Below are 22543 nucleotides of genomic sequence, written 5' to 3'. Positions count from 1 at the left end.
TAGTAAAGCAAGCTTGAGTTAGCAATATTTGACTGAAATAACCTTGAACCGAGCAGTATACCGAGACTTAATAGTTATGGTTAGGTAAAACATACATGAATGTGGGAAGATCAATAAGAATTCAAGTTGAGTTCTTGTAATTTCAAACTGATAACATGTCTCAAGGTTGTATATACTTTTGCATCAAACTAAATCAAACCTGATATATTACATGTTTCTGATGCAAAAAAAATAAAAAAATAAATAAATAAATAAATAAATAAATAAATAAAAATAAAAATAAAAATATATATATATAATTTGTAACTGACCTTGAATCAGGTTGAGTTCTCATTATTGGGTTATTAATGAAAACGCTCATGTTCCGAACAAAGTATGTCGATTCACCCTAAAATAAATTTAATTGCCGAAACGCCCTCGCAAAACGCATTGCAACCTTGCGAATTGGAATCTATAGGTCATGAATGTCGATTTCTTAGACTTTCGAGCAGTAACTTTCGTTGCTGGAACCTGTTTACTGAACGGACCGGCAGGTTGTCGTCATTGAAGCTTGATTGAGTAGTTTTCACTAGGTGATTATACCAGTATTTACATTGAAATTTAACTAGACATGCACTAGACTCATACCGATGTAGCGAATTATAAATTCGACAGTCACATAACATAAATAGATTTAAGCTTTCAACTTTTTTCATGTACATAATATGCTAATACAATGAGGTAGCTGTTCAAGTACATATAATACTGGTTTCTTTGTATTAACATAATCATAAATATGTATATTGTACAATAATTACTTTCATTTGTCCTCTGATCATGCAGTGGGATACGATGCCTGCATGGCGATACCACATATGCCTTCTTTAGCGTCAACATCTCTTTGCATCATTATGTAACCCTCTTGACCCCAACTCGTTCCCCATGAGTTCTTCACCAACCAATACTTAGTCCCGTCAGCACTCGTTCCATAACCAACTGCTGTAACACCGTGGTCCAGTTCCGTACCACACTCTCCAGTAAACACACCACTAGAGTAGAATTGAAAATCGGACCCACTAGCGTCAATGGCTACAGATACGGGCTGACTAGCTACAGCTTTCAACAGTGCACTTTCACTATTAGCCGGAACATCTTCATAACCGGTGATTGTTGCTGCGTTGTTAGATTCTTTATTGCTATTGCACGTGCCGTCAACTCCTTTGTATGGGTAGTTGCTCTCGGTAGTAAGGCCTTTATTGCTTATGATGAATTCAAAGGCGTTGTCCATAAGACCACCCTCACATCCTTGATCTACACCGCTAGTGTCGCAATCAACGAGCTCTTGTTCAGATAACGACATCAATTTACCTGTTTTTAGTTGGGTTATTCCTTCCATTGCCGCCACTGCCGAAAATGCCCAACAACACCCTGCATATCATCATCAAATATTGATATAAACAATCTTAAATCATGTACCATAACATGTTTAATCTACATAGTTATCGAACTAATTTTGCTTACCACATTGGCCTTGGTCTTTAATAGGTGTTACTGCACCTTTCTTTCGCCAATCCATTGATGAGGGAATTGCAGTTACGTTTTCATACCTGAAAGCAGAGTTTGACGGGGAGCATTCATGTGCCAAGAATCTGTTTCTTGTAGTCATGAATTCTTCATTTGTAAGGTCTGCAAACTCGTTGACTGCGAGTTTGTAAGTTTTGGTCATGTCATTGTTGAATGACTGTATGTAGTGAACGTTCTCTTGAAAGATTTTAGAACGTTGTTCTTTTTCATAAGCGTCCTTGTATACACGTCCGTATCGAGCCATCCATTGGTCATGGTTCTCGTAATTTGAACTTTCTGGTAACAATCGAGATGCCGCATGTGAAACTAAAATAGCCGAGATGAACAGTAAAATCAAACAATCTAGGGTAGTTTGATTTTTGAATGTCATAGTGTTGAAGATATAAGAAAGAAGAGAAATGTATGAGTTGTGATGAGTTGTTCTTCCAATGGTTGGTTTTATATATATAGAATAAATGGTTTTGTTATCATTGTATAATAAGTTAGAATAGTTCTCTCTTTAGGTTCGTGGAAGATAATGTGTTCCGGATATGATACATTAATTAATTTGAGCTAACAACGTAGTGTATATGGTGTTAGATTCATGAATTATTAAAGAAGCTTTCTTTGATCTTCCTTTTGTATTGTACTACTGAAGAGTAAAATTGTTGTGAACTTTTTTGTTTTTTAACATACGCATAAGAGTGCTCTCAACGGTGTAGTCATGGATCCCGCCCTCCACGCTGCCCTGCAAGGCGTCGATGGCACTAACCCGCTCTCTCGGCCGCCCTTCTCCGCCATGTCCATCTCACGCTGCTTTGTTTCTTTCTCATGCACCTGACATGTACATTTGGTTCGAATAGTTGTACCACATAATAACTAATTAATATAGTGGGTCTCAATTTATTTGAGGAAGTATGTCATGGTTGAGAGTGTTTAGTCCTGGGTTAGTCCTGGTGAGGAAGCGCTGATGTGACTTTAATATGACAGCTAGTCCTGATGAGTAAGCTTGTCATGATTGGAATCATTTTAAGAAAAAGGGTGCACAATAACTTTTCAAAGCATAATTGGGCTACTATTTTAGAATTTAGTGTTCTCTTGTATTTTAACACATTCTCAAGGGTTAGATAAAACTTACAGAAGTATTTAGTGCTGTTAATATTTTATATTGGTATATTAAAGTTTGGGTCGTATATGAAAAAGTGTCCATTTTGACCCGTAAAAGAATTGGAAGTTACCAACATGTATAAATTATCATTTTGGAACTGTGGCACAATTTTCGTCATACATCGGGAAAGAATTAAAGAAATATTAGTCAAGTAATGTATTTACAGTTTTGGTAAAAATTGTCAAAATGACTCTCAAGCCTACTTTGCGGGCTTGTTAGTTGAAATTAGTTTAGTTTTGATAAAAGCTAGTTATTAGGTTAAAAAGTACTCCCGAAGGGCTTTAAATTGATATAAGAAATGTATGATTTTTTCGAGTCTAAACGCGTTTTCAAATGGATGCAAAACTGAACTGGGGGCTGTAATTGCTGTGTAAAAACAACAGCAACACCCATAGTAGTTACAACTTGGGGGCTGTTTCCGTAAAGTCATAACTTTTAAACAGTAACTCCGTTCTGATAAAAAAGTTGTCCATAGAAAGGTGTGAGAGTCAATTTTCTAATGGTCATGTCCTAAGAGGTTAAATCAAAATTTATGGGACCCGAAACAAAGTCTCATATAAAAACATTTTATTGACAAGTAAGATTATAGTCATGTGTTTTCCAATTCTTTTTAAGACTAATATAAATATAATGATATAAAGAGATCAACAATAAGTTCTTTTATGGATCCACACCATTTCTTCTAATCAACTTGATCTTTAAACCATGTTTCAGTTGTAGGAACACCGATGTATTTAGGGCATTCGAAAGACCTTCGGCCACTTCGATTTTGTAATTGTGTATGATAGTTGCAGCTACTATTTTCATTTGAATGAATGCAATTTTCTTACCTATGCAAGTCCTTGCCCCTGCATGGAACGTTGTAAAATGGTTCGACGACACTAATTTGATCCCTCCTTTGTCCGAAAACCATCTCTCTGGCTTAAAATCAAAACAATCTTCTCTCCATATTGTCTCCATACGTCCCATTGCGTACATATGTAGAATTATTTTCGTGTTCTTATCAACTTTGTGACCGCTTGGCAATATATCCGCCTCAACTGCAAATTTTTCGTTAGCTGGAACTGGAGGGAATAGCCGTAATGCTTCATATAAAGCACCATGAAGATAAACCAACTTTTCCAACTCTTTTACACTAAAACGTTTCAATTTTTCACAATTTGTTATACCTAATTTTGCGTTGATCTCTTCATATATCTTACCTTCGACGACATGATTGTTCGCAAGGAGATAAAAGAACCATGTAAGCGCTAAACTTGTTGTATCTCTACCGGCTACCATAATACTATATAAGGTGTCCTTGATAAATTTATCATCTTGGTCCTTAAATTCCCTCATAAAACCCCTTAATAAGCTCATATCCTCATCTTGTTCCTTCTCCACTTCAGCTTCTTTTCGTCGCTTTTCTTTTATAAACTTGTACATAAGCTTATCCCACAAGCTACCAACATTCACATACTTCTCATTCCCGATTTTATGCCGATTTAGCAACTTCCATAGCCATGTTGGAAGAAAATGTCTATTGAAAAGCGCTTCTTCAATTTTGGTGAACCCTTTCTCCAACTTATTGAAAGGAAAATCTATGGATAAAGTTTGAGGATCATAACCTAAAAGTATATAGAGAATGATGTCAAAAGTGAGCCTTTGGAATATTTTTTGCAAATCTATATTGGATCCTTTTTTTGACATAGCATCTAAAACCGGAATTAGTTTCTTCTCCATGTTGTTCCATGCGGTTTTCTCAAATAGTTTTAAGAACTCAGCACGTTCGAAAAGCGCCACAGTAGTTTTACGATGCAATTCCCATAACTTGCCGTCACTATTGAATATACCGTCTCCAAGAACATCAAAAATTTCCCTAATTTTTGGACCTTTCGGGTAATTACTAAAGTTCGTCGTTGATATATGACGAAAGTTGTTTGGATCACAAGTTATGAGAATGTCTGTGTTTGTAAACCAAGGGCCTTTGAACATGAATGTACCTCCAGTGTGCTTGAGTATATTGGTAATGTATTCATTTGTATAGTTGAAGTTCCATAACAAGCTGGGAATCATGCCTACTAAAGGCCAATTTATGGGTGTTGAGGAGCTCAAATAATTATTTTTAATACAAATGTAAAAGGGAAGTAAACAAAGAAGTAAAAGGATTATATCTGTGTATTGGATGAATGCCATGGTCGTAATTAATCAAATTTCTTAAGTTGTGTGTGTATTTATTAGAAAATGTGAAGCGAAGTTGTGTGTGTATACTGTATACTAGTGATTTATTTAGAATATGAAGCCTTCAATAACCAAAAAAAAAAAAAGAAGGTAATTTTATACTTAACAGTAACACACAACATTACCGGTTATTAATTAATTAGAGAATAGATGTAATAGATAATATAATATTAAAAAAAAAAAAAAAAAAAAAAAGAAAAAAAAAAAACTCAAACTCAAACTCAAACTCAAACTCTTGATTTTGTTTACATTCTCCTAATTTGGAAAACGGTTCTTCTTCCTCCTCCAATTCACGCTAAGATTATGACCTTGAACATCCCATATTTTATGTGAATATTTAATCCTTTCGAATGTTTATACGTATGAATATCTCATTTGAGCATCCCATATTTTATGTTCACAAATTGATAGTGTACTGTTTTGTGATTGAACATTATGTGTTCAATAATTCAGATTGCATTTTTAGTACACTTATGATACGTCACACCTTTTATCATATATACATGCTATCTATGCCAGAATGCACATAATTATCTTAATTATTTCAAACAAATACATATACTTCACATTAGAAGTAGACCTATATGATCACTGTTTATATACAAAGTGGGGTCCACTTTGAATTACATCTTTAGCTAGTAGTGCAACTTCACTTTTGACATACTAAACTATCGATCACATAGTATGTTTTGCAAAAGTTTTAAATTAAATTCTTAACTTTTGCTCAAAGTGTTGTCAATATATATGGTAGTTATTGATTAATATGAGTATGACATAGTGTATATCAAGATATGACATCTCCAACGACTCAACGAGCATATCTGGTAGCAAACAAAATAATTACACATCAAATTTAGAATTGAAAGAAGTTAAACATTCAAATGGGTCAAAGTTATTGAACAAGTGGTACATTATCAAGTGAAAGACAAACTATCATAGATGGTCCATGTGGTTTGTATAAGATCGTGGTCCCTGTACTTTTTTTTTCCGTCAAGGATGGTCCATGTGATTTGCATTTGAATCACATACGGTCCTTGTGATTTGCATTATTTCGTCAAGGATGGTCCCTGTGAATTTGCACCGCATGGACCATCAGTGATTCAAAATGCAAATAACGGGGACCATCCATGATGAAAAGAAAGTACAAGGACTACCGGTAATTTTTCTGATACAAACTACATATTTTGTCCAAGGGAAATGATATGTACATCAAACAACATGGAAGATTGTTAGCCTTTAAAGAGGGACTCATTGTGTATATATAAGAACTGAAAGTTTTAACTCATTGTGTATATATAAGAACTGAGAGTTTTAACTCGTTCCTCATGATGTAAAAAGTGAAGGTTTGCAATGTAGTTATAAAACCGGAGGAAGTGAGACAGAGAGCATCTCAAACCTCCCGTCTTCCCAATATTTGGTCAAATCAACTTTGACTTTAAATTTCAAAGGGCTGTTCTTCCCTGGCTGCAACAATGATCTCAATAGTATTAACCAAAGTGAGTAAAAGTTTAGACCTGGCCCGTATTGGTCTTCGATGGCTACATTTGAGCTTTTGGTAGTCAACTGACCACATGATTGCTTTTTGTAGCTAGAGTGAACACTTGCTGCCTTGATGTTTCCAAACAACATTTCAGCAGCCTTGTTATTGACTACAACAGGAATATAAGTTGACTCATCCCATAGGTATAACTGCATATTACAATCAGTATAATGTTTCAAGATTCGATTTAATACACAAAAAGTCACATTTAGAAAGCAATTTTCCATATACTCGAAATCTAACATCAATTGAGAACTAATATTGTATATGATAATCAACAATTCCTTAGTTTGACTTTGACTTTGACTTTTGACTGTCCCAGGGACAGCTTCTCAAAAACTTATATAGCTTGCTCTTATAGTGATTATACAACTGGTAATTATAAACAGAGATCTAATAGTTTTGATTTTCCAATAAGGCTACGTCTCAGGTAAGCTATACATGTTTGAAAAAGTAAACATACCAAGAACGGTCTGTATATCAAGCTCACAACATGAAGACGATTACAGCTTATTCCACAGTAAAGTGGAACCGGTTTTTCAATTCTTGATCTGGATTCACAAAGTATGAATTGCATTTTAGCATTATCAAATGTTCGTGACACATGACCATAACAACTAGAGGCGCATTATCCACTATATAATTGATCTCAAATAGGTTTTATAGGTTAAGCCCCCGCCTTAAACGCATAGGAACCTCCTAATTGCTCTATTACAAAATGTTAGTATGTAAATTCTGTATAAATGTAGTTTTTATAATCATACATGGCTCATTATATGTTAATAATAATAATGAAAAAAATTGTGTTTGTGGCCATCCCCAAATCGACCCCACCCATTTTGTTGACCAGCACCAAGAGTAACCCGATACCCAATAAACCCGCCCCGCCCACTTTACACCTCTGATAACAAGAAAAGCATTCAAACATACCCAGATTCAGAATTTAAAGGAGCACCGCATAACTGACAGCCAGTACAAATGAGATCTTCAACTAAATTTTCATAATTAGATGAGAAAATTCGACTTCTGATAAACATCATTTCCTCGTGAAGATGCATACTTGTAATAGGCAGAAACATTTCACCAATTGAGGCAAAAAAATACGCATTGCAAGAATCGTTTAGTTTAGACACTTCAACTAAAGATAAACAATCCTTATTTTTCACCTCCTCGGGAAGTTTCCAGTTTACTGACATCTGATTCCTCTGCACAAAATATACATTTAAAACAATAAATACATTATGCAGAATACAAGATTATATACAAGAACTTGAAGTGATATGCACAACACAAACGACACCTTAGAGCTGTGCGAAATACGCATATCGAGAATAGGTTCCACACGCAGTACCCACGCAATAACTTTCTTAAGCTTTTCCTTAGTTGCAATTCCAGCATGACAGGCCTTCAACATTGAGTTGTTTTCACCTATTTAAAACAGAGTAAAAGGCGCAAAGTTAATGTCATAAACTGATTTAGCACAACACGAACGCAATACTAGTCTTGAGTGAAAAATAGAAGCTTGAGATACAAGAAAATATAAACCTTCAGAACGTATTGATTCATACGTGTCAACTAAGCATTGTATTGATGATTGCTGAACTGTTTTTGCCTCAACAACATCTCCGAATTGTGTCACCTTGACATCTACAAAGCAAACACATTGAATCCTAATTTTTGTCAATTTTACAACCAAATAACTAAGCAAATCCCGAACCCACCCTACTGGTCCAGTGGTTCACCCTTTACACTTGTGTATTGGGATGGGGTGGGGAGGTCTCAAGTTCGAGTCCCTCCCCTTAAAAATATCCGTGGGATTTATTTCCTGAAAGCCGGATTGACCCGGAGAGGTTTTACCGACTTGTATTCAGGACCCAGGTTCCTCCTGCATGCCCTTCGGAATGGTTTAAGGTTCGGATCCCTGTAATGCGGTTCGGGTTTCCGCCCGAAAGAGCGTGCGTGCGTGGTATTCGATGCCAACAACTTGCATTTCAAAAAATAACTAAGCAAATCCCAATTAATTAACATATCAATATAAATATTTTCTTAGACACAAATTTGAATATATATATATATATATATATATATATATATATATATATATATATATATATATATATATATATATATATATATATATAGTGGTAGGATTAAGAGGGAAGTAACCAATAGGGGGGAAGCAATTTTATTTTTTATTTTTTTTCGTTTTCTGAAAAAACTTTGTTCACGAACATTATAGATTGGATGAAAATATGAACATTTAATAAAGACACTTTGTGATAAATGTTTTTATTTTGGCGGGAAAACGCTCGAAGAACTAATATATAACAATTATCGTGTTTTTCGAGCGTATGTTGAGGTTTTAGATATTAGGGTTTATAGGGTTTAGATATTAGGGTTTAGAAATTTAGGGTTTAGGGTTTAGATTTAGGATTTAGATTGAGTTTTTAATACGAACGGTTTAGAGTTTAGGGTTTAGGTGTTTTGGGTTTATGGAATAAACCCAAAACACCAAACCCTAAACTCTAAATCGGGCTATATTTTACTTCACAAAACATGAAGAAAAAAAACGTTAACATTCTTCACGAACAATATTATCTTGAATGTTATTTTTGTCGATCGTTTTACCGCCTAAATAATAACATTCATCACGAAGTGTCTTTTCTAAATGTTCATATTTTCGTGTGATCTTGATGCCTGAAAAAAAAATTCCAAAAAAACGGAAAAAAAAAAAAAAAAATTTGTTTCCACCGCTTCCCCTCGATTGGTTACTTACCCATTGATCCTGCCCATATATATATATATATATATATATATATATATATATATATATATATATATATATAGTGGTAGGATCAAGAGGGAAGTAACCAATCGGGGGAAGCAAAAACTTTTTTTTTTTTCGTTTTTTGAAAAAACTTTGTTCACGAATATTATAGATGGGATGAAAATATGAACATTTAGTAGAGACACTTTGTGATAAATGTTTTTATTTTGGCGGAAAAACGCTCGAAGAAGTAATATATAACAATTATCGTGTTTTTCGAGCGTATGTTGAGGTTTTAGCTATTGGGGTTTAGATATTAGGGTTTAGAAATTTAGGGTTTAGGGTTTAGATTTAGGATTTAGATTGAGTTTTTAACACGAACGGTTTAGAGTTTAGGGTTTATATATATATATATATATATATATATATATATATATATATATATATAAAACGAAAAAAAAAAAAAATTTGCTTCCCCCCGCTTCCCCCTGATTGATTACTTCCCCATTGATCCTGCCCCTATATATATATATATATATATATATATATATATATATATATATATATATATATATATATATATATACATAGGGGCAGGATCAATGGGGAAGTAACCAATCGGGGAAAGCAAAAAAAAAAAAAAAAAATTCGTTTTTTTTTTCGTTTTTTTTTTCCGGCATCAAGATCACACGAAAATATGAACATTTAGAAGAGACACCTCGTGATGAATATTATTATTTAGGCAGGAAAACGATCGACAAAAATAACATTCAAGATAATATTGTTCGTGAAGAATATGAACGTTTTTTTTTCATGTTTTGTGAAGTAAAATTTAGCCCGATTTAGAGTTTAGGGTTTAGGGTTTAGGGTTTGGTGTTTTGGGTTAAACACCAAACCCTAAACCCTAAACTCTAAACCGTTCGTGTTAAAAACTCAATCTAAATCCTAAATCTAAACCCTAAATCTAAACCCTAAACCCTAAATTTCTAAACCCTAATATCTAAACCCTATAAACCCTAATATCTAAACCCTAATATCTAAACCCCAATAGCTAAAACCTCAAAATACGCTCGAAAAACACGATAATTGTTATATATTACTTCTTCGAGCGTTTTCCCGCCAAAATAAAAACATTTATCACAATGTGTCTCTACTAAATGTTCATATTTTCATCTCATCTATAATGTTCGTGAACAAAGTTTTTTCAAAAAACGAAAAAAAAAAAAAAAATTTTTGCTTCCCCCCGCTTTCCCCGGAATGGTTACTTCCCTCTTGATCCTACCAATATATATATATATATATATATATATATATATATATATATATATATATATATATATATATATATATATATATATATATATATATATATAGATTCTAGGGTTTAGAATATGAGTAAGATGACTCACTCTGTAACAAAACAATACTACCAGCAGTTAAATTGGATTCCATGTTTTTTTGCCATATGGAAACAGTGAAGTACCGACGTGTATCATCTCCTACATGAATATCTGTCCTGATTACTTTTCCACCACCTGAACTTTTATACTGGATCATTAATTTATTAATAAGCACCGTAATTATCTTATTTAATTTTAATAATTTTGATATTTGAATATGTAAAAGTAAATATTAGGGTTTGAAGATGAACCTGAACTGGAATGGTTTTATGAATGAAGACGAGCAATTGAACGAAATGGCCAATGTGAGAGGATGCCTCTGATAGATTGATTAGAGGTCCGTACCATCCGATTGTTGCCATTTCATTTTCTTTTTCAATTGATTGATTGTTTTGGTTATGGTTATTGTGGATTCAGTATGGATGTCTTTGTTCAAGGTCAACTGGTCAAGACGGGTCGAAACGGTGGGATATCGGAGCCCCAGCAACTTTCGTCGACACGGATGTTTTTTTTTTTTAACGGCAACGCAATTTTATTAAGCCTCTAGTAAGGTACTTAGAAGGCAAAAAAAAAAGGCAAAACAAGCAATAAAAAGTTACAACGGCTTCATTAGCCAATTGTTATAACTAACTTTATCTCTACTTCTATTATAATACCAATGAAAAGAAGTAGAACGAATTAAATCAAATAAATCGCCTTTATTTAGCACCTCGCCTTGAAATACGACACCATTACGGAAACGCCACAAGATCCAAAAATAAGCAGCCACAACACAGTAAGTCCGACGCTTCGAATTGTTAAGCCCGACCCAATTATCATACCATATTATCCACTCATTCCAGTTTGAAAAATTAGGGATACCCAAATCACACCAAATTCTTAGTTTGCGCCAAAGATCTTGAGCCAAATCGCATGTAAAAAACAAATGATCAGATGTTTCAGCTTCTTGATTCGTCGACACGGATGTGACAAACTTAATTTTTTATACATCTTTCCAACTTAAACATTTTAAACATAAATTTTAGGTAAAAAAAGTCAAGGCGATTAGGTATTCGTATCAATCAACAACAACACATTTAAAGCTATTTGATTCGCGTTCTTCGTTCTTCTAAAAGTCAAGGCGATTAGGTCTTTGGATCAATCATGAACGATTTGAGGAAATGTGAAAATGTAGAAGTGTTCACAATCTCATCGTGAATATCTGCAAAATCTCAGTTGCTAAATCGAAGAAACGAATTCGAATTTCAAGGTCAAATGTTCGAGAAAAAAGTCAACTATTTGTGTTCATCATTAATTCACGAATTATGTGATGATTTAGCTTCAGTTAATGATTCATGAGTGTTTATGGATTGATTTTGAACAACTTTGATGAAGAAATCACAGCTTATTGTTTGATTCAAAAAATCACTCTTCAAGTTCATATGAAGACTCTCGCTCGCTACTGTTCATCATCAGTACAATTCCTTAAAAGCCAATCACATGTGATTTTAAAAACTCAATCACGTGTGATTCTGCATGCAAATCACATGTGATTGTAAAACTCAACCATATGTAATTCTGCATATCAAATCCAATCATATGTGATTGGTCACACGTGATGGAATCTGATCTAAGGGCTGAGATTTGTCCCTTAGATCTCAACTTAAATTAAAGATGCAAATGAATACATCTCAACATTTTAAACTGTAATGACCCGGAATTTTTCGACCAAATTATACTTATGAGATTAATATTTACATAAATTAAACCATGCCAACATGATAAACAATCCAAATTGTTGAGACTTGTGTTTTTGAAAAGAGTTTTACACAACGTTTGACCGTCCAATATGACCGATGATATCACGAACTATATAACATACGATAATTATACGTTTGTGTATATATATGTATTTATATATATTTAACATGATCTAAGGATGGTTTAACATCTCATTGTGTACTAATGACAATGAGTTATAAGTATATTTTGAAACTACTAACTTAAGTTTTCAAAACGATAGCTATACGTAACATTCTTTGATATATATACTTATAATCTATAATGCTTATACATGTATCGTATATATAATGTATTTAATCACTTTTTAAGGACTTAAATACATAAAACAATATAAGTATATTCACAAAAGATAGCTATATTTGAATTCTCGTTCCGTTTCCTCAAGATTTCTATACGTATATCTAGAGTATATGTACCCGTATCATACCCAGCTTCTATACGTATTTACTATTGGTATATACACATCAAATCAACATCATAATCAACATTATTACTACCCTAGATATGAGGTAACTAGGATTTGTCAAGTAGTATGAATTATTAGTAAGAAAACAAAATTAGGAATCCTTTTCTTTCTTTATAAACTAAAAACGTTTTTTATAAATGAACACCATTTCTTCACTCCATTTTCTCATACCTACACCCTAATTTCTCTCTCAAAATACTCCTAACTTTATACTTGATCATCTTCAAGCATTTTTTCCATCATTTAGCTTCAATTACAAGCCTTAAACACCATAAGAAAACTCTTTCAAGAACATATCAAAATAACCACCCATTTGAAGAAGTTTACTTCCAACCTTTTGATCTATCTCCGCCACTCTTTGATTCCAAGATTATTTCTTATCTTTTGCAGTAACTTTGTCCAAGTAACTTGAGGTAGTAACCTTGTTCATAATCTTATTCAATTCATATTCATATAGCTATCTTATTTTGTGGTATAAAATTTTAACAACAAGAACATAGTTTGAATGATTTCAAACTTGTTCGCAAACTAAATAGATCCTTCTAACTTGAATTTTAAAATACTTCAAGACCTGTAATATATCATAATGATATGCTAACCTAACAAGATATAACTTGGTTTTACAAAGAACATCTTAAAAACTGAATCTACGTCGTCGGAGTGCAACCGGGGGGCTGTTTTGGGTTGGATAATTAAAAACCATCTTGAACTTTGAATTGGAAGTTCATGTTCTGTAAAAATGATATTTCTTATGAATATGTTAACACATAAAAATTTCATGGTTTAACTCAAAGTGTAAGTATTTTTAGAAAAATGATCATTAAATGTTGTTTTTATGATGGAAAATGATCACTTTCATAAGTTTCACCAAAGTTTGACCTATAACCTATGATTTCGAATACAAACTAAGGTAATTTCAGTTCATATTCTTAAAATTTGACTCGATCCAAGGAAGTGGCAAGTTGAACCAACAAAAACGGAGTTGTAATGAAGAAACTACGACTAAAACAAGATTGGGTATCCAAAGCTAGTTTAGCTACGAAAATATTTGGAGAAAAAGTAAATTAATCATATCTTTTCTAATTAATATGATATTTTATATATAATTACTTATGATTTGATTTTATATATTTCAGGACCACCCGTAAACAACACGAGAAGATTAATCATAAGACCTCATGATTGTACGCAACACGTCATTTGACAACACGGTAGTTTATGTACGCAACACGTCATTTGACAACATGGTACCATGGGTCGAGATTAATTCTGATCAATACGAATACGATGGGGTCTTTATTTATTTTATTTAAGCAACTAATTGTGGACCACTAACATCGGACTGCTAACCACGGACTAAGAAAATATTAAAAGTATATATATATATATATATATATATATATATATATATATATATATATATATATATATATATATATATATATATATAACGATTACTTAAAAAGAAAATATGTTGATATATTATATATATGGTTAGGTTCGTGATATCTATCGGAGACCAAGTCGAATTAAATACCTTCAAGGCAAAAGTGAGTTTCATTTGCTCCCTTTTTAATTGCTTTTGCAATATATATTTTTGGACTGAGAATACATGCGCTGCTTTTATAAATGTTTACAAAATAGACACAAATACTTAAAAATATATTCTACGTTGAGTTTTACCACTGGCATATTTTCCTGTAGCTTGGTAACTACTATTTACATGGGTATTGTAAACGCGAATCCTATTGATAGATCTATCGGGCCTGACAACCCCAACCGGACTGGACGACCAGTATTCAACGGTTGCACAGTACTTCGTTTTGGTGACTACACTTGGTACGGTGTAGTGAGATTTCATAATAAAGGGAATATGCGACGTTGATTAAATGTTAAGTATGGTTACTAAGTGCTCAACCACTTAGAATGCTTTACATACACTTGCGAGTGTATTATGTTTATGATTATGAAATCTTGTGGTCTATTAACATATTGAAATGATTGTTATGATAAACCTATGAACTCACCAACCTTTTGGTTGACACTTTAAAGCATGTTTATTCTCAGGTACGAATTAAGTCTTCCGCTGTGCATTTGCTCAATATAAGGACATTACTTGGAGCCGATCATCGCAATGGGACCAAATGTTGATGACTTCGTCCAGGTGGATTAGGACGGGTCCTTTCAGTTGGTATCAGAGCGGTGGTCGTAGCGAACCAGGTCTTGCATTAGTGTGTCTAACTAGTAGTTGTTAGGATGCATTAATGAGTCTGGACTTCGACCGTGTCTACATGTCAAAAGTTTTGCTTATCATTTCTAGTCGGAAATTATCTGCTTATCATCCTTAGGAAATTACCTGCTTATCATTCATAAGTCTATACACGTTTTACTGCATTTACTGCATTGATAGTGTATAGACGAATTCTTATCTTAGCATATCTGTTATTGCGAACTTTGACTGATATCTTTTCAAAGATTCTCCGTAATTTACGGAATTTTGGAATTATATATACATATGTAAATTATGTATTGAAGAGTACCAAATCTAACTCCTATAATCTATTCCATACCAAAAAATTCATTTTCCCCATTATACAAGATGGATTCCGCATCTAGTTCGAATTCTTCAGATTCCGACAGTTATGCCGATATTGATTTCCATTCGGGCTCCGAAAGCAGCGTCACCGGAATGGATCAACCAATTTCCCATCATCTATTCTGGATGAATTGGGGATGGGTTCGTAATATACTAAATCACTGGAGACAAGAAGAAGGTGATCCATTCCATCCACCAAATTGCCCTCTTGGCGATGAACCTGAAGCACTTACCGGCGAACCTATTCGAAACACCATTTTCTCTCTCATTTCTAGAGTATCTCGTCACGATTATATACTATCCCATATTACAAATCTTGTTCATTTGCTCGCTCCAACCGCCAATCATCCCGGTGTACTAGCAGAAGTTAACGAACTTCGCGCTCGCGTTACGGCTTTGGAGAACATGGTGCGAAGGTTGCAAACACCAGCAGCAGCACCAGCAGCATAATCAGCACCACCATCAATAACATCAACAATACCATCATCACCACTAACAAATAACATCCGCATCACACGTCTCGACATCATAATCTGTCCCACAAACATCAACATCATACGCACCATAGATACCAAGGAGTACCAACAATAATGAACGATGAAGTATTGATACATAACTTCATTGATATTCTGCGAAGAATATGTGGTTTCAAAAAGTTTTAGAAATTTCTTATTCTAGCTCAAACCAAAAAGCAAATGAGATTAATATCATATTAACTCATTAAATTCATGATTTCATCTGAAGAAAATATATATGTATATATGTTTCCATAAAGATTGTAATTAAAAGTTCTTTTGTACAAAATATTAATGGTGAAATTTTTTTTTAACGGGTAGGTAATACCCGAGGAATAATTAGATTTCATCTTAATAAGTTACATTGTACATTCGTCGAAGCTGATTCAACAGTCATTTACTATCCTACTTACAACCACCGATATACGTATCCGTTCACCGCAGAATAACTATTTTCATTCAATTTCATATTTGGATTTTGACTTCCCAGAATCCAACAAGTGGCATATGAAGAAAACATATGACAAAATAAAATCTGTTAGAAACAAACAAATTAACTATGAAAAATTTTGTTAAGAATCCACGCTAACTGCTCCAGCTAACTGTTCCTAGCTAACTGATTACATTTTATTTATCGCAGTTTATTTATCGCAATTTAATTATCGCACTTTTATTTATCGTCATTTAATTTCTGTAATTATTTTACGCTCTTTAAATATCGGGACACGTATACAATGTTTTGACATATCATATCGACGCATCTATATATATTATTTGGAATCACCATAGACACTCTATATGCAGTAATGATCGAGTTCTCTATACAGGGTTGAGGTTGATTCTACAATAATATATATAGTTTGAGTTGTGATCGAGTCTGAGACATATACGGGTCACGACACGTATTAATTAATTCGTATATTATATATTAAACTATATATGAATTATTAGACTGTTACTGTGGACTATCGACTGTGGACTAATGACATTGGACAATTAAAATGAATTAAAATATTGATTATAATATATGAAACTAAACATTTCTTCAAGATTGCCACTTGATTTCATCTTAAACCTCATTGTATCTCGACGATTATAATCAGCGTTCAAATCTATCATGATTCTTAAAAACACCTCAATCGAGAGGATAAACCAACCGCACTTCATCTACGGAAGAAAAGATTGATGCATATAGTTATGCACCTGAAAAACCCTCGGAAACTGAGTAAACGTTTGACACGTATCTGTTCTAGTTCCTTTGACATTGTTATTACTGAAGATCGTTTTGCAATCCCTTTCCAAATTAGCTAATTTTGTCACAGCTCCAGCAAGTCAACTCTGACTTTTCATCCGAAACAACTTTATTATAACCGCAATATATATGCGTACTCTTTATTGTTACTGGGGAACCTTTTATATTCCACAATATTACCATCAGCGATTAATCATTCTAAAAACACAATTCTCCTAAAACTACCTCGGTTTGATAACCGATGACCCAGATCAGTTAACTTTGAAAATGCTGACGAAGCAGCATGTTGTAGATGATCTTAATGGCCAAAAGTTTGATGATAAAGAAAGGAGTGTTAGGAACGCTCGATAGAAAATTTAGTACCGAAAAGCGAATTTTGCGAAACTATGAAGAAAGCCGTGGACAAATCACAAAGAATAAGTTTGTCTTCAAAGAATCCAAATGATTCTGTGCCTGCTGAAATCGTTAGCAAACATCTTATTTCTCATTCTAAACCTTCACAGACAAATCTTCTTCATCATCCATTGATATTAGAAATTCTAAGATATTCTCGTATGTTCTATTATAAATATCCTCCATATTTCTGGCGATATTTTCACAACTATTCTTATCTGAGATCATTTATCTCTCCGTAATATCTGCAACATAAAATAAACTGTGTTAGTTTCTAAATTTTGAAACCTTCGAGTTTAAAATATGAATGTTTTGAAGTAGTGTTGGGAACTGAAGCATGGATTAGTATAATATAATGACACTTGATCAACGTCATTATATTACAGTAAGTCATGCTGAGTTTTTAATGAAGCATGATGATTCACAGTACCGTCATCATGTGCCATTTACACGACTCTTACATTCTATCTAATCTCTAAACATATCAAGAGAATATTTTTCTGGATGACTCGGTCATCTCCAGGGTATTCTGGTAATTTAACAAATCAAAATCGTTCTATTACCATTTTCTTCTTAGAGCATTAGCTATGTTCATTCTGAATTTCATATCTACGAATTCCGGACCATTACTCGCTTGACTCGAAGTCGGGAAGAGAAAACGAAAGCATGAAGCTCCGAAAAATAATGAAGAATATAAACTCCGATAATAACCCCGAAATTACAAACCGTGTATATCGATGCAGATAGCAATATAGAGACACGGGAGAATTAGAAACACTATAAACACAAGAGTATAGTAGAAGTAAATAGATTCTTCTGGTGGTAGATGAAAAAGAAGAATGACAGATATAAAAGTTAGGAGTATATCAAGAATCAGGACTGGATGGAGCATATTGATGAATGCTTTAAAGTAAGAATCAAGGGAGAAAGAATAGAAGGTATGAGTCGTGGAAAATAAGGAAACGAAGAGGTGAATTTATAGTGAAATATCCAACAGAGCAATCGAAACAGATTATTGCATATAATCAAAGAAGATCCTGATTTCCTTAATCACCAAAGAACCAAATCTTATTACGTAAGATTCTCTTTAAATCCCTTAAATCCCGAAAATCAATCATAACTACGTCATCGGTTAAGACGAATATATTTTACTCATCTCACTCTTTTACGATAGTCTCATTTATATTCTTCGCATAATTGAATCTTTTTATCTACATTACTCAATGATGATAAAACTCCATTATCACCTTATATTTGTCATGAAAACCTTCTTATTGTTATCCATAACAACCTCTATCAAATTTCGGGGACGAAATTTCTTTAACGGGTAGGTACTGTAATGACCCGGAATTTTCCGACCAAATTATACTTATGAGATTAATATTTACATAAATTAAACCATACCAACATGATAAACAATCCAAATTGTTGAGACTTGTGTTTTTGAAAAGAGTTTTACACAACGTTTGACCGTCCAATATGACCGATGATATCACGAACTATATAACATACGATAATTATACGTTTGTGTATATATATGTATTTATATATATTTAACATGATCTAAGGATGGTTTAACATCTCATTGTGTACTAATGACAATGAGTTATAAGTATATTTTGAAACTACTAACTTAAGTTTTCAAAACGATAGCTATACGTAACATTCTTTGATATATATACTTATAATCTATAATGCTTATACATGTATCGTATATATAATGTATTTAATCACTTTTTAAGGACTTAAATACATAAATCAATATAAGTATATTCACAAAAGATAGCTATATTTGAATTCTCGTTCCGTTTCCTCAAGATTTCTATACGTATATCTAGGGTATATGTACCCGTATCATACCCAGCTTCTATACGTATTTACTATTGGTATATACACATCAAATCAACATCCTAATCAACATTATTACTGCCCTAGATACGAGGTAACTAGGATTTGTCAAGTAGTATGAATTATTAGTAAGAAAACAAAATTAGGAATCCTTTTCTTTCTTTATAAACTAAAAACGTTTTTATAAATGAACACCATTTCTTCACTCCATTTTCTCATACCTACACCCTAATTTCTCTCTCAAAATACTCCTAACTTCATACTTGATCATCTCCAAGCATTTTTCCCATCATTTAGCTTCAATTACAAGCCTTAAACACCATAAGAAAACTCTTTCAAGAACATATCAAAATAACCACCCATTTGAAGAAGTTTACTTCCAACCTTTTGATCAAAATCCACCACTCTTTGATTCCAAGATTATTTCTTATCTTTTGTAGTAACTTTGTCCAAGTAACTTGAGGTAGTAACCTTGTTCATAATCTTATTCAATTCATATTCATATAGCTATCTTATTTTGTGGTATAAAATTTTAACAACAAGAACATAGTTTGAATGATTTCAAACTTGTTCGCAAACTAAATAGATCCTTCTAACTTGACTTTTAAAACACTTCAAGACCTGTAATATATCATAATGATATGCTAACCTAACAAGATATAACTTAGTTTTACAAAGAACATCTTAAAAACTGAATCTACGTCGTCGGAGTGCAACCGGGGGCAGTTTTGGGTTGGATAATTAAAAACCATCTTGAACTTTGAATTGGAAGTTCATGTTCTGGAAAAATGATATTTATTATGAATATGTTAACACATAAAAATTTCATAGTTTAACTCAAAGTGTAAGTATTTTTAGAAAAATGATCATTAAATGTTGTTTTTATGATGGAAAATGATCACTTTCATAAGTTTCACCAAAGTTTGACCTATAACCTATGATTTCGAATACAAACTAAGGTATTTTCAGTTCATATTCTTAAAATTTGACTCGATCCAAGGAAGTGGCAAGTTGAACCAACAAAAACGGAGTTGTAATGAAGAAACTACGACTAAAACAAGATTGGGTATCCGAAGCTAGTTTAGCTACGAAAATATTTGGAGAAAAAGTAAATTAATCATATCTTTTCTAATTAATATGATATTTTATATATAATTACTTATGATTTGATTTTATATATTTCAGGACCACCCGTAAACAACACGAGAAGATTAATCATAAGACCTCATGATTGTACGCAACACGTCATTTGACAACACGGTACTTTATGTACGCAACACGTCATTTGACAACATGGTACCATGGGTCGAGATTAATTCTGATCAATACGAATACGATGGGGTCTTTATTTATTTTATTTAAGCAACTAATTGTGGACCACTAACATCGGACTGCTAACCACGGACTAAGAAAATATTAAAAGTATTAAAAGTATATATATATATATATATATATATATATATATATATATATATATATATATATATGTAACGATTACTTAAAAATAAAATATGTTGATATATTATATATATGGTTAGGTTCGTGATATCTATCGGAGACCAAGTCGAATTAAAAACCTTCAAGGCAAAAGTGAGTTTCATTTGCTCCCTTTTTAATTGCTTTTGCAATATATATTTTTGGGCTGAGAATACATGCGCTGCTTTTATAAATGTTTACAAAATAGACACAAGTACTTAAAAATATATTCTACGTTGAGTTGTACCACTGGCATATTTTCCTGTAGCTTGGTAACTACTATTTACATGGGTATTGTAAACGCGAATCCTGTTGATAGATCTATCGGGCCTGACAACCCCAACCGGACTGGACGACCAGTATTCAACGGTTGCACAGTACTTTATTTTGGTGACTACACTTGGTACGGTGTAGTGAGATTTCATAATAAAGGGAATATGCGACGTTGATTAAATGTTAAGTATGGTTACCAAGTGCTCAACCACTTAGAATGCTTTACATACACTTGCGAGTGTATTATGTTTATGATTATGAAATCTTGTGGTCTATTAACATATTGAAATGATTGTTATGATAAACCTATGAACTCACCAACATTTTGGTTGACACTTTAAAGCATGTTTATTCTCATGTACGAATTAAGTCTTCCGCTGTGCATTTGCTCAATATAAGGACATTACTTGGAGCCGATCATCGCAATGGGACCAAATGTTGATGACTTCGTCCAGGTGGATTAGGACGGGTCCTTTCATAAACATACAGTTTAAAGTAAACATAGATATTTGTCTTTAATTTAAATATTATATGTTTGAAACGTTTATGTTTGAAATTTATTTAATAAGTCAATGTTGGTCAACATCCGTCTCGATCCCGTATCGACAATCTCGACACTTTTTGACCGTCTTTTACCGTTGTTAACCATTGTTTTATCATTGACCGTCATTTTACCCGTTTTGGATCCGTTGCGACGCTACACCGGTAAAATTGTTGCGATGGCCGCTTTAGCCTTTTTTACAACACCAACTATAATAAGATAGATGCTTGAGTAGAGTACTACTTTTGCATAATGTTTCCTAGTTTTATGGCTATATAAAAGAAATCAACATAACTGGAAAAAAAAATATGGACATAAGGTTTAAGTTCATAAATTTTCTAATGAGAACCCTTAGTGTTGTCATTAAAAATTATTACACTTATATTATTGTACTCCGTACAATTTTTAAATAATCACTCGCTTTCTAAAAAAAAAAAAAAAACTAACTTTAACAAGTAAAAATACATTTTTTACACAAATTACTTCTTAAAGACAACTTTTAGGTTGTCACTAGAATTTACCTTAAGTTTAATGTATGATTAAGTTAAATGCCGAAATTGTTTAAAATCTGAATGAATCAAAATTTGTGAATGAAGTTGATTTTGAACGACAATAATCTATTTGATAATAATTTTAAATGTGCAATGCGAATAATTTATAATTACCTTGTTAATCTTTTGTATTAACAAAAAGGATGTTGGTAACGTGTGTACAATGACACACGTTAAGCTGCATTTAATAAAGTCAAAATTTTCTAAATATTA

General features: G+C 32.9%; 3 protein-coding genes across 6 annotated transcripts; all 3 read right to left on the bottom strand.

Annotated features, from left to right (window-relative positions):
* Positions 1-814: 814 nt before the first annotated feature.
* Positions 815-1933, bottom strand: LOC139871861 (senescence-specific cysteine protease SAG39-like). The gene is made up of 2 exons (XM_071859609.1): positions 1501-1933; positions 815-1407 (listed from the first exon to the last, which is right to left on the bottom strand). The coding sequence occupies exons 1-2, from the start codon at positions 1931-1933 to the stop codon at positions 815-817; spliced, it is 1026 nt and encodes a 341-aa protein (XP_071715710.1).
* A 1437-nt stretch (positions 1934-3370) lies between these two features.
* Positions 3371-4765, bottom strand: LOC139870361 (alkane hydroxylase MAH1-like). Its single transcript, XM_071858172.1, has one exon. It carries the CDS (start codon positions 4763-4765, stop codon positions 3371-3373), a length of 1395 nt encoding a protein of 464 aa, XP_071714273.1.
* Positions 4766-5624: 859 nt separating this feature from the next.
* LOC139872901 (uncharacterized) lies at positions 5625-11072 on the bottom strand. Of its 4 annotated transcripts, none has more exons than XM_071860838.1 (8): positions 10889-11072; positions 10647-10785; positions 8016-8117; positions 7771-7898; positions 7401-7675; positions 6934-7021; positions 6445-6619; positions 5625-5751 (listed from the first exon to the last, which is right to left on the bottom strand). In XM_071860838.1, exons 1-8 carry the CDS (start codon positions 10997-10999, stop codon positions 5666-5668), a joined length of 1104 nt encoding a protein of 367 aa, XP_071716939.1. In that variant the 5' UTR covers positions 11000-11072; the 3' UTR covers positions 5625-5665. The 4 variants fall into 4 exon arrangements, with proteins under 4 accessions (XP_071716939.1, XP_071716938.1, XP_071716936.1 ...); XM_071860837.1 differs by lacking the exon at positions 5625-5751 and adding an exon at positions 5762-6214 and having other exon boundaries at positions 6249-6619; positions 10889-11070; XM_071860835.1 differs by lacking the exon at positions 5625-5751 and having other exon boundaries at positions 6217-6619; positions 10889-11069.
* Positions 11073-22543: the final 11471 nt, after the last annotated feature.

The sequence above is a fragment of the Rutidosis leptorrhynchoides genome, chromosome 10 (assembly GCF_046630445.1).
Source record: "Rutidosis leptorrhynchoides isolate AG116_Rl617_1_P2 chromosome 10, CSIRO_AGI_Rlap_v1, whole genome shotgun sequence".
Taxonomy (NCBI): Eukaryota; Viridiplantae; Streptophyta; class Magnoliopsida; order Asterales; family Asteraceae; genus Rutidosis; species Rutidosis leptorrhynchoides.
The sequence above is the reverse complement of the archived record's forward strand: the minus strand, read 5'-3'. Positions and strand labels throughout refer to the sequence as shown.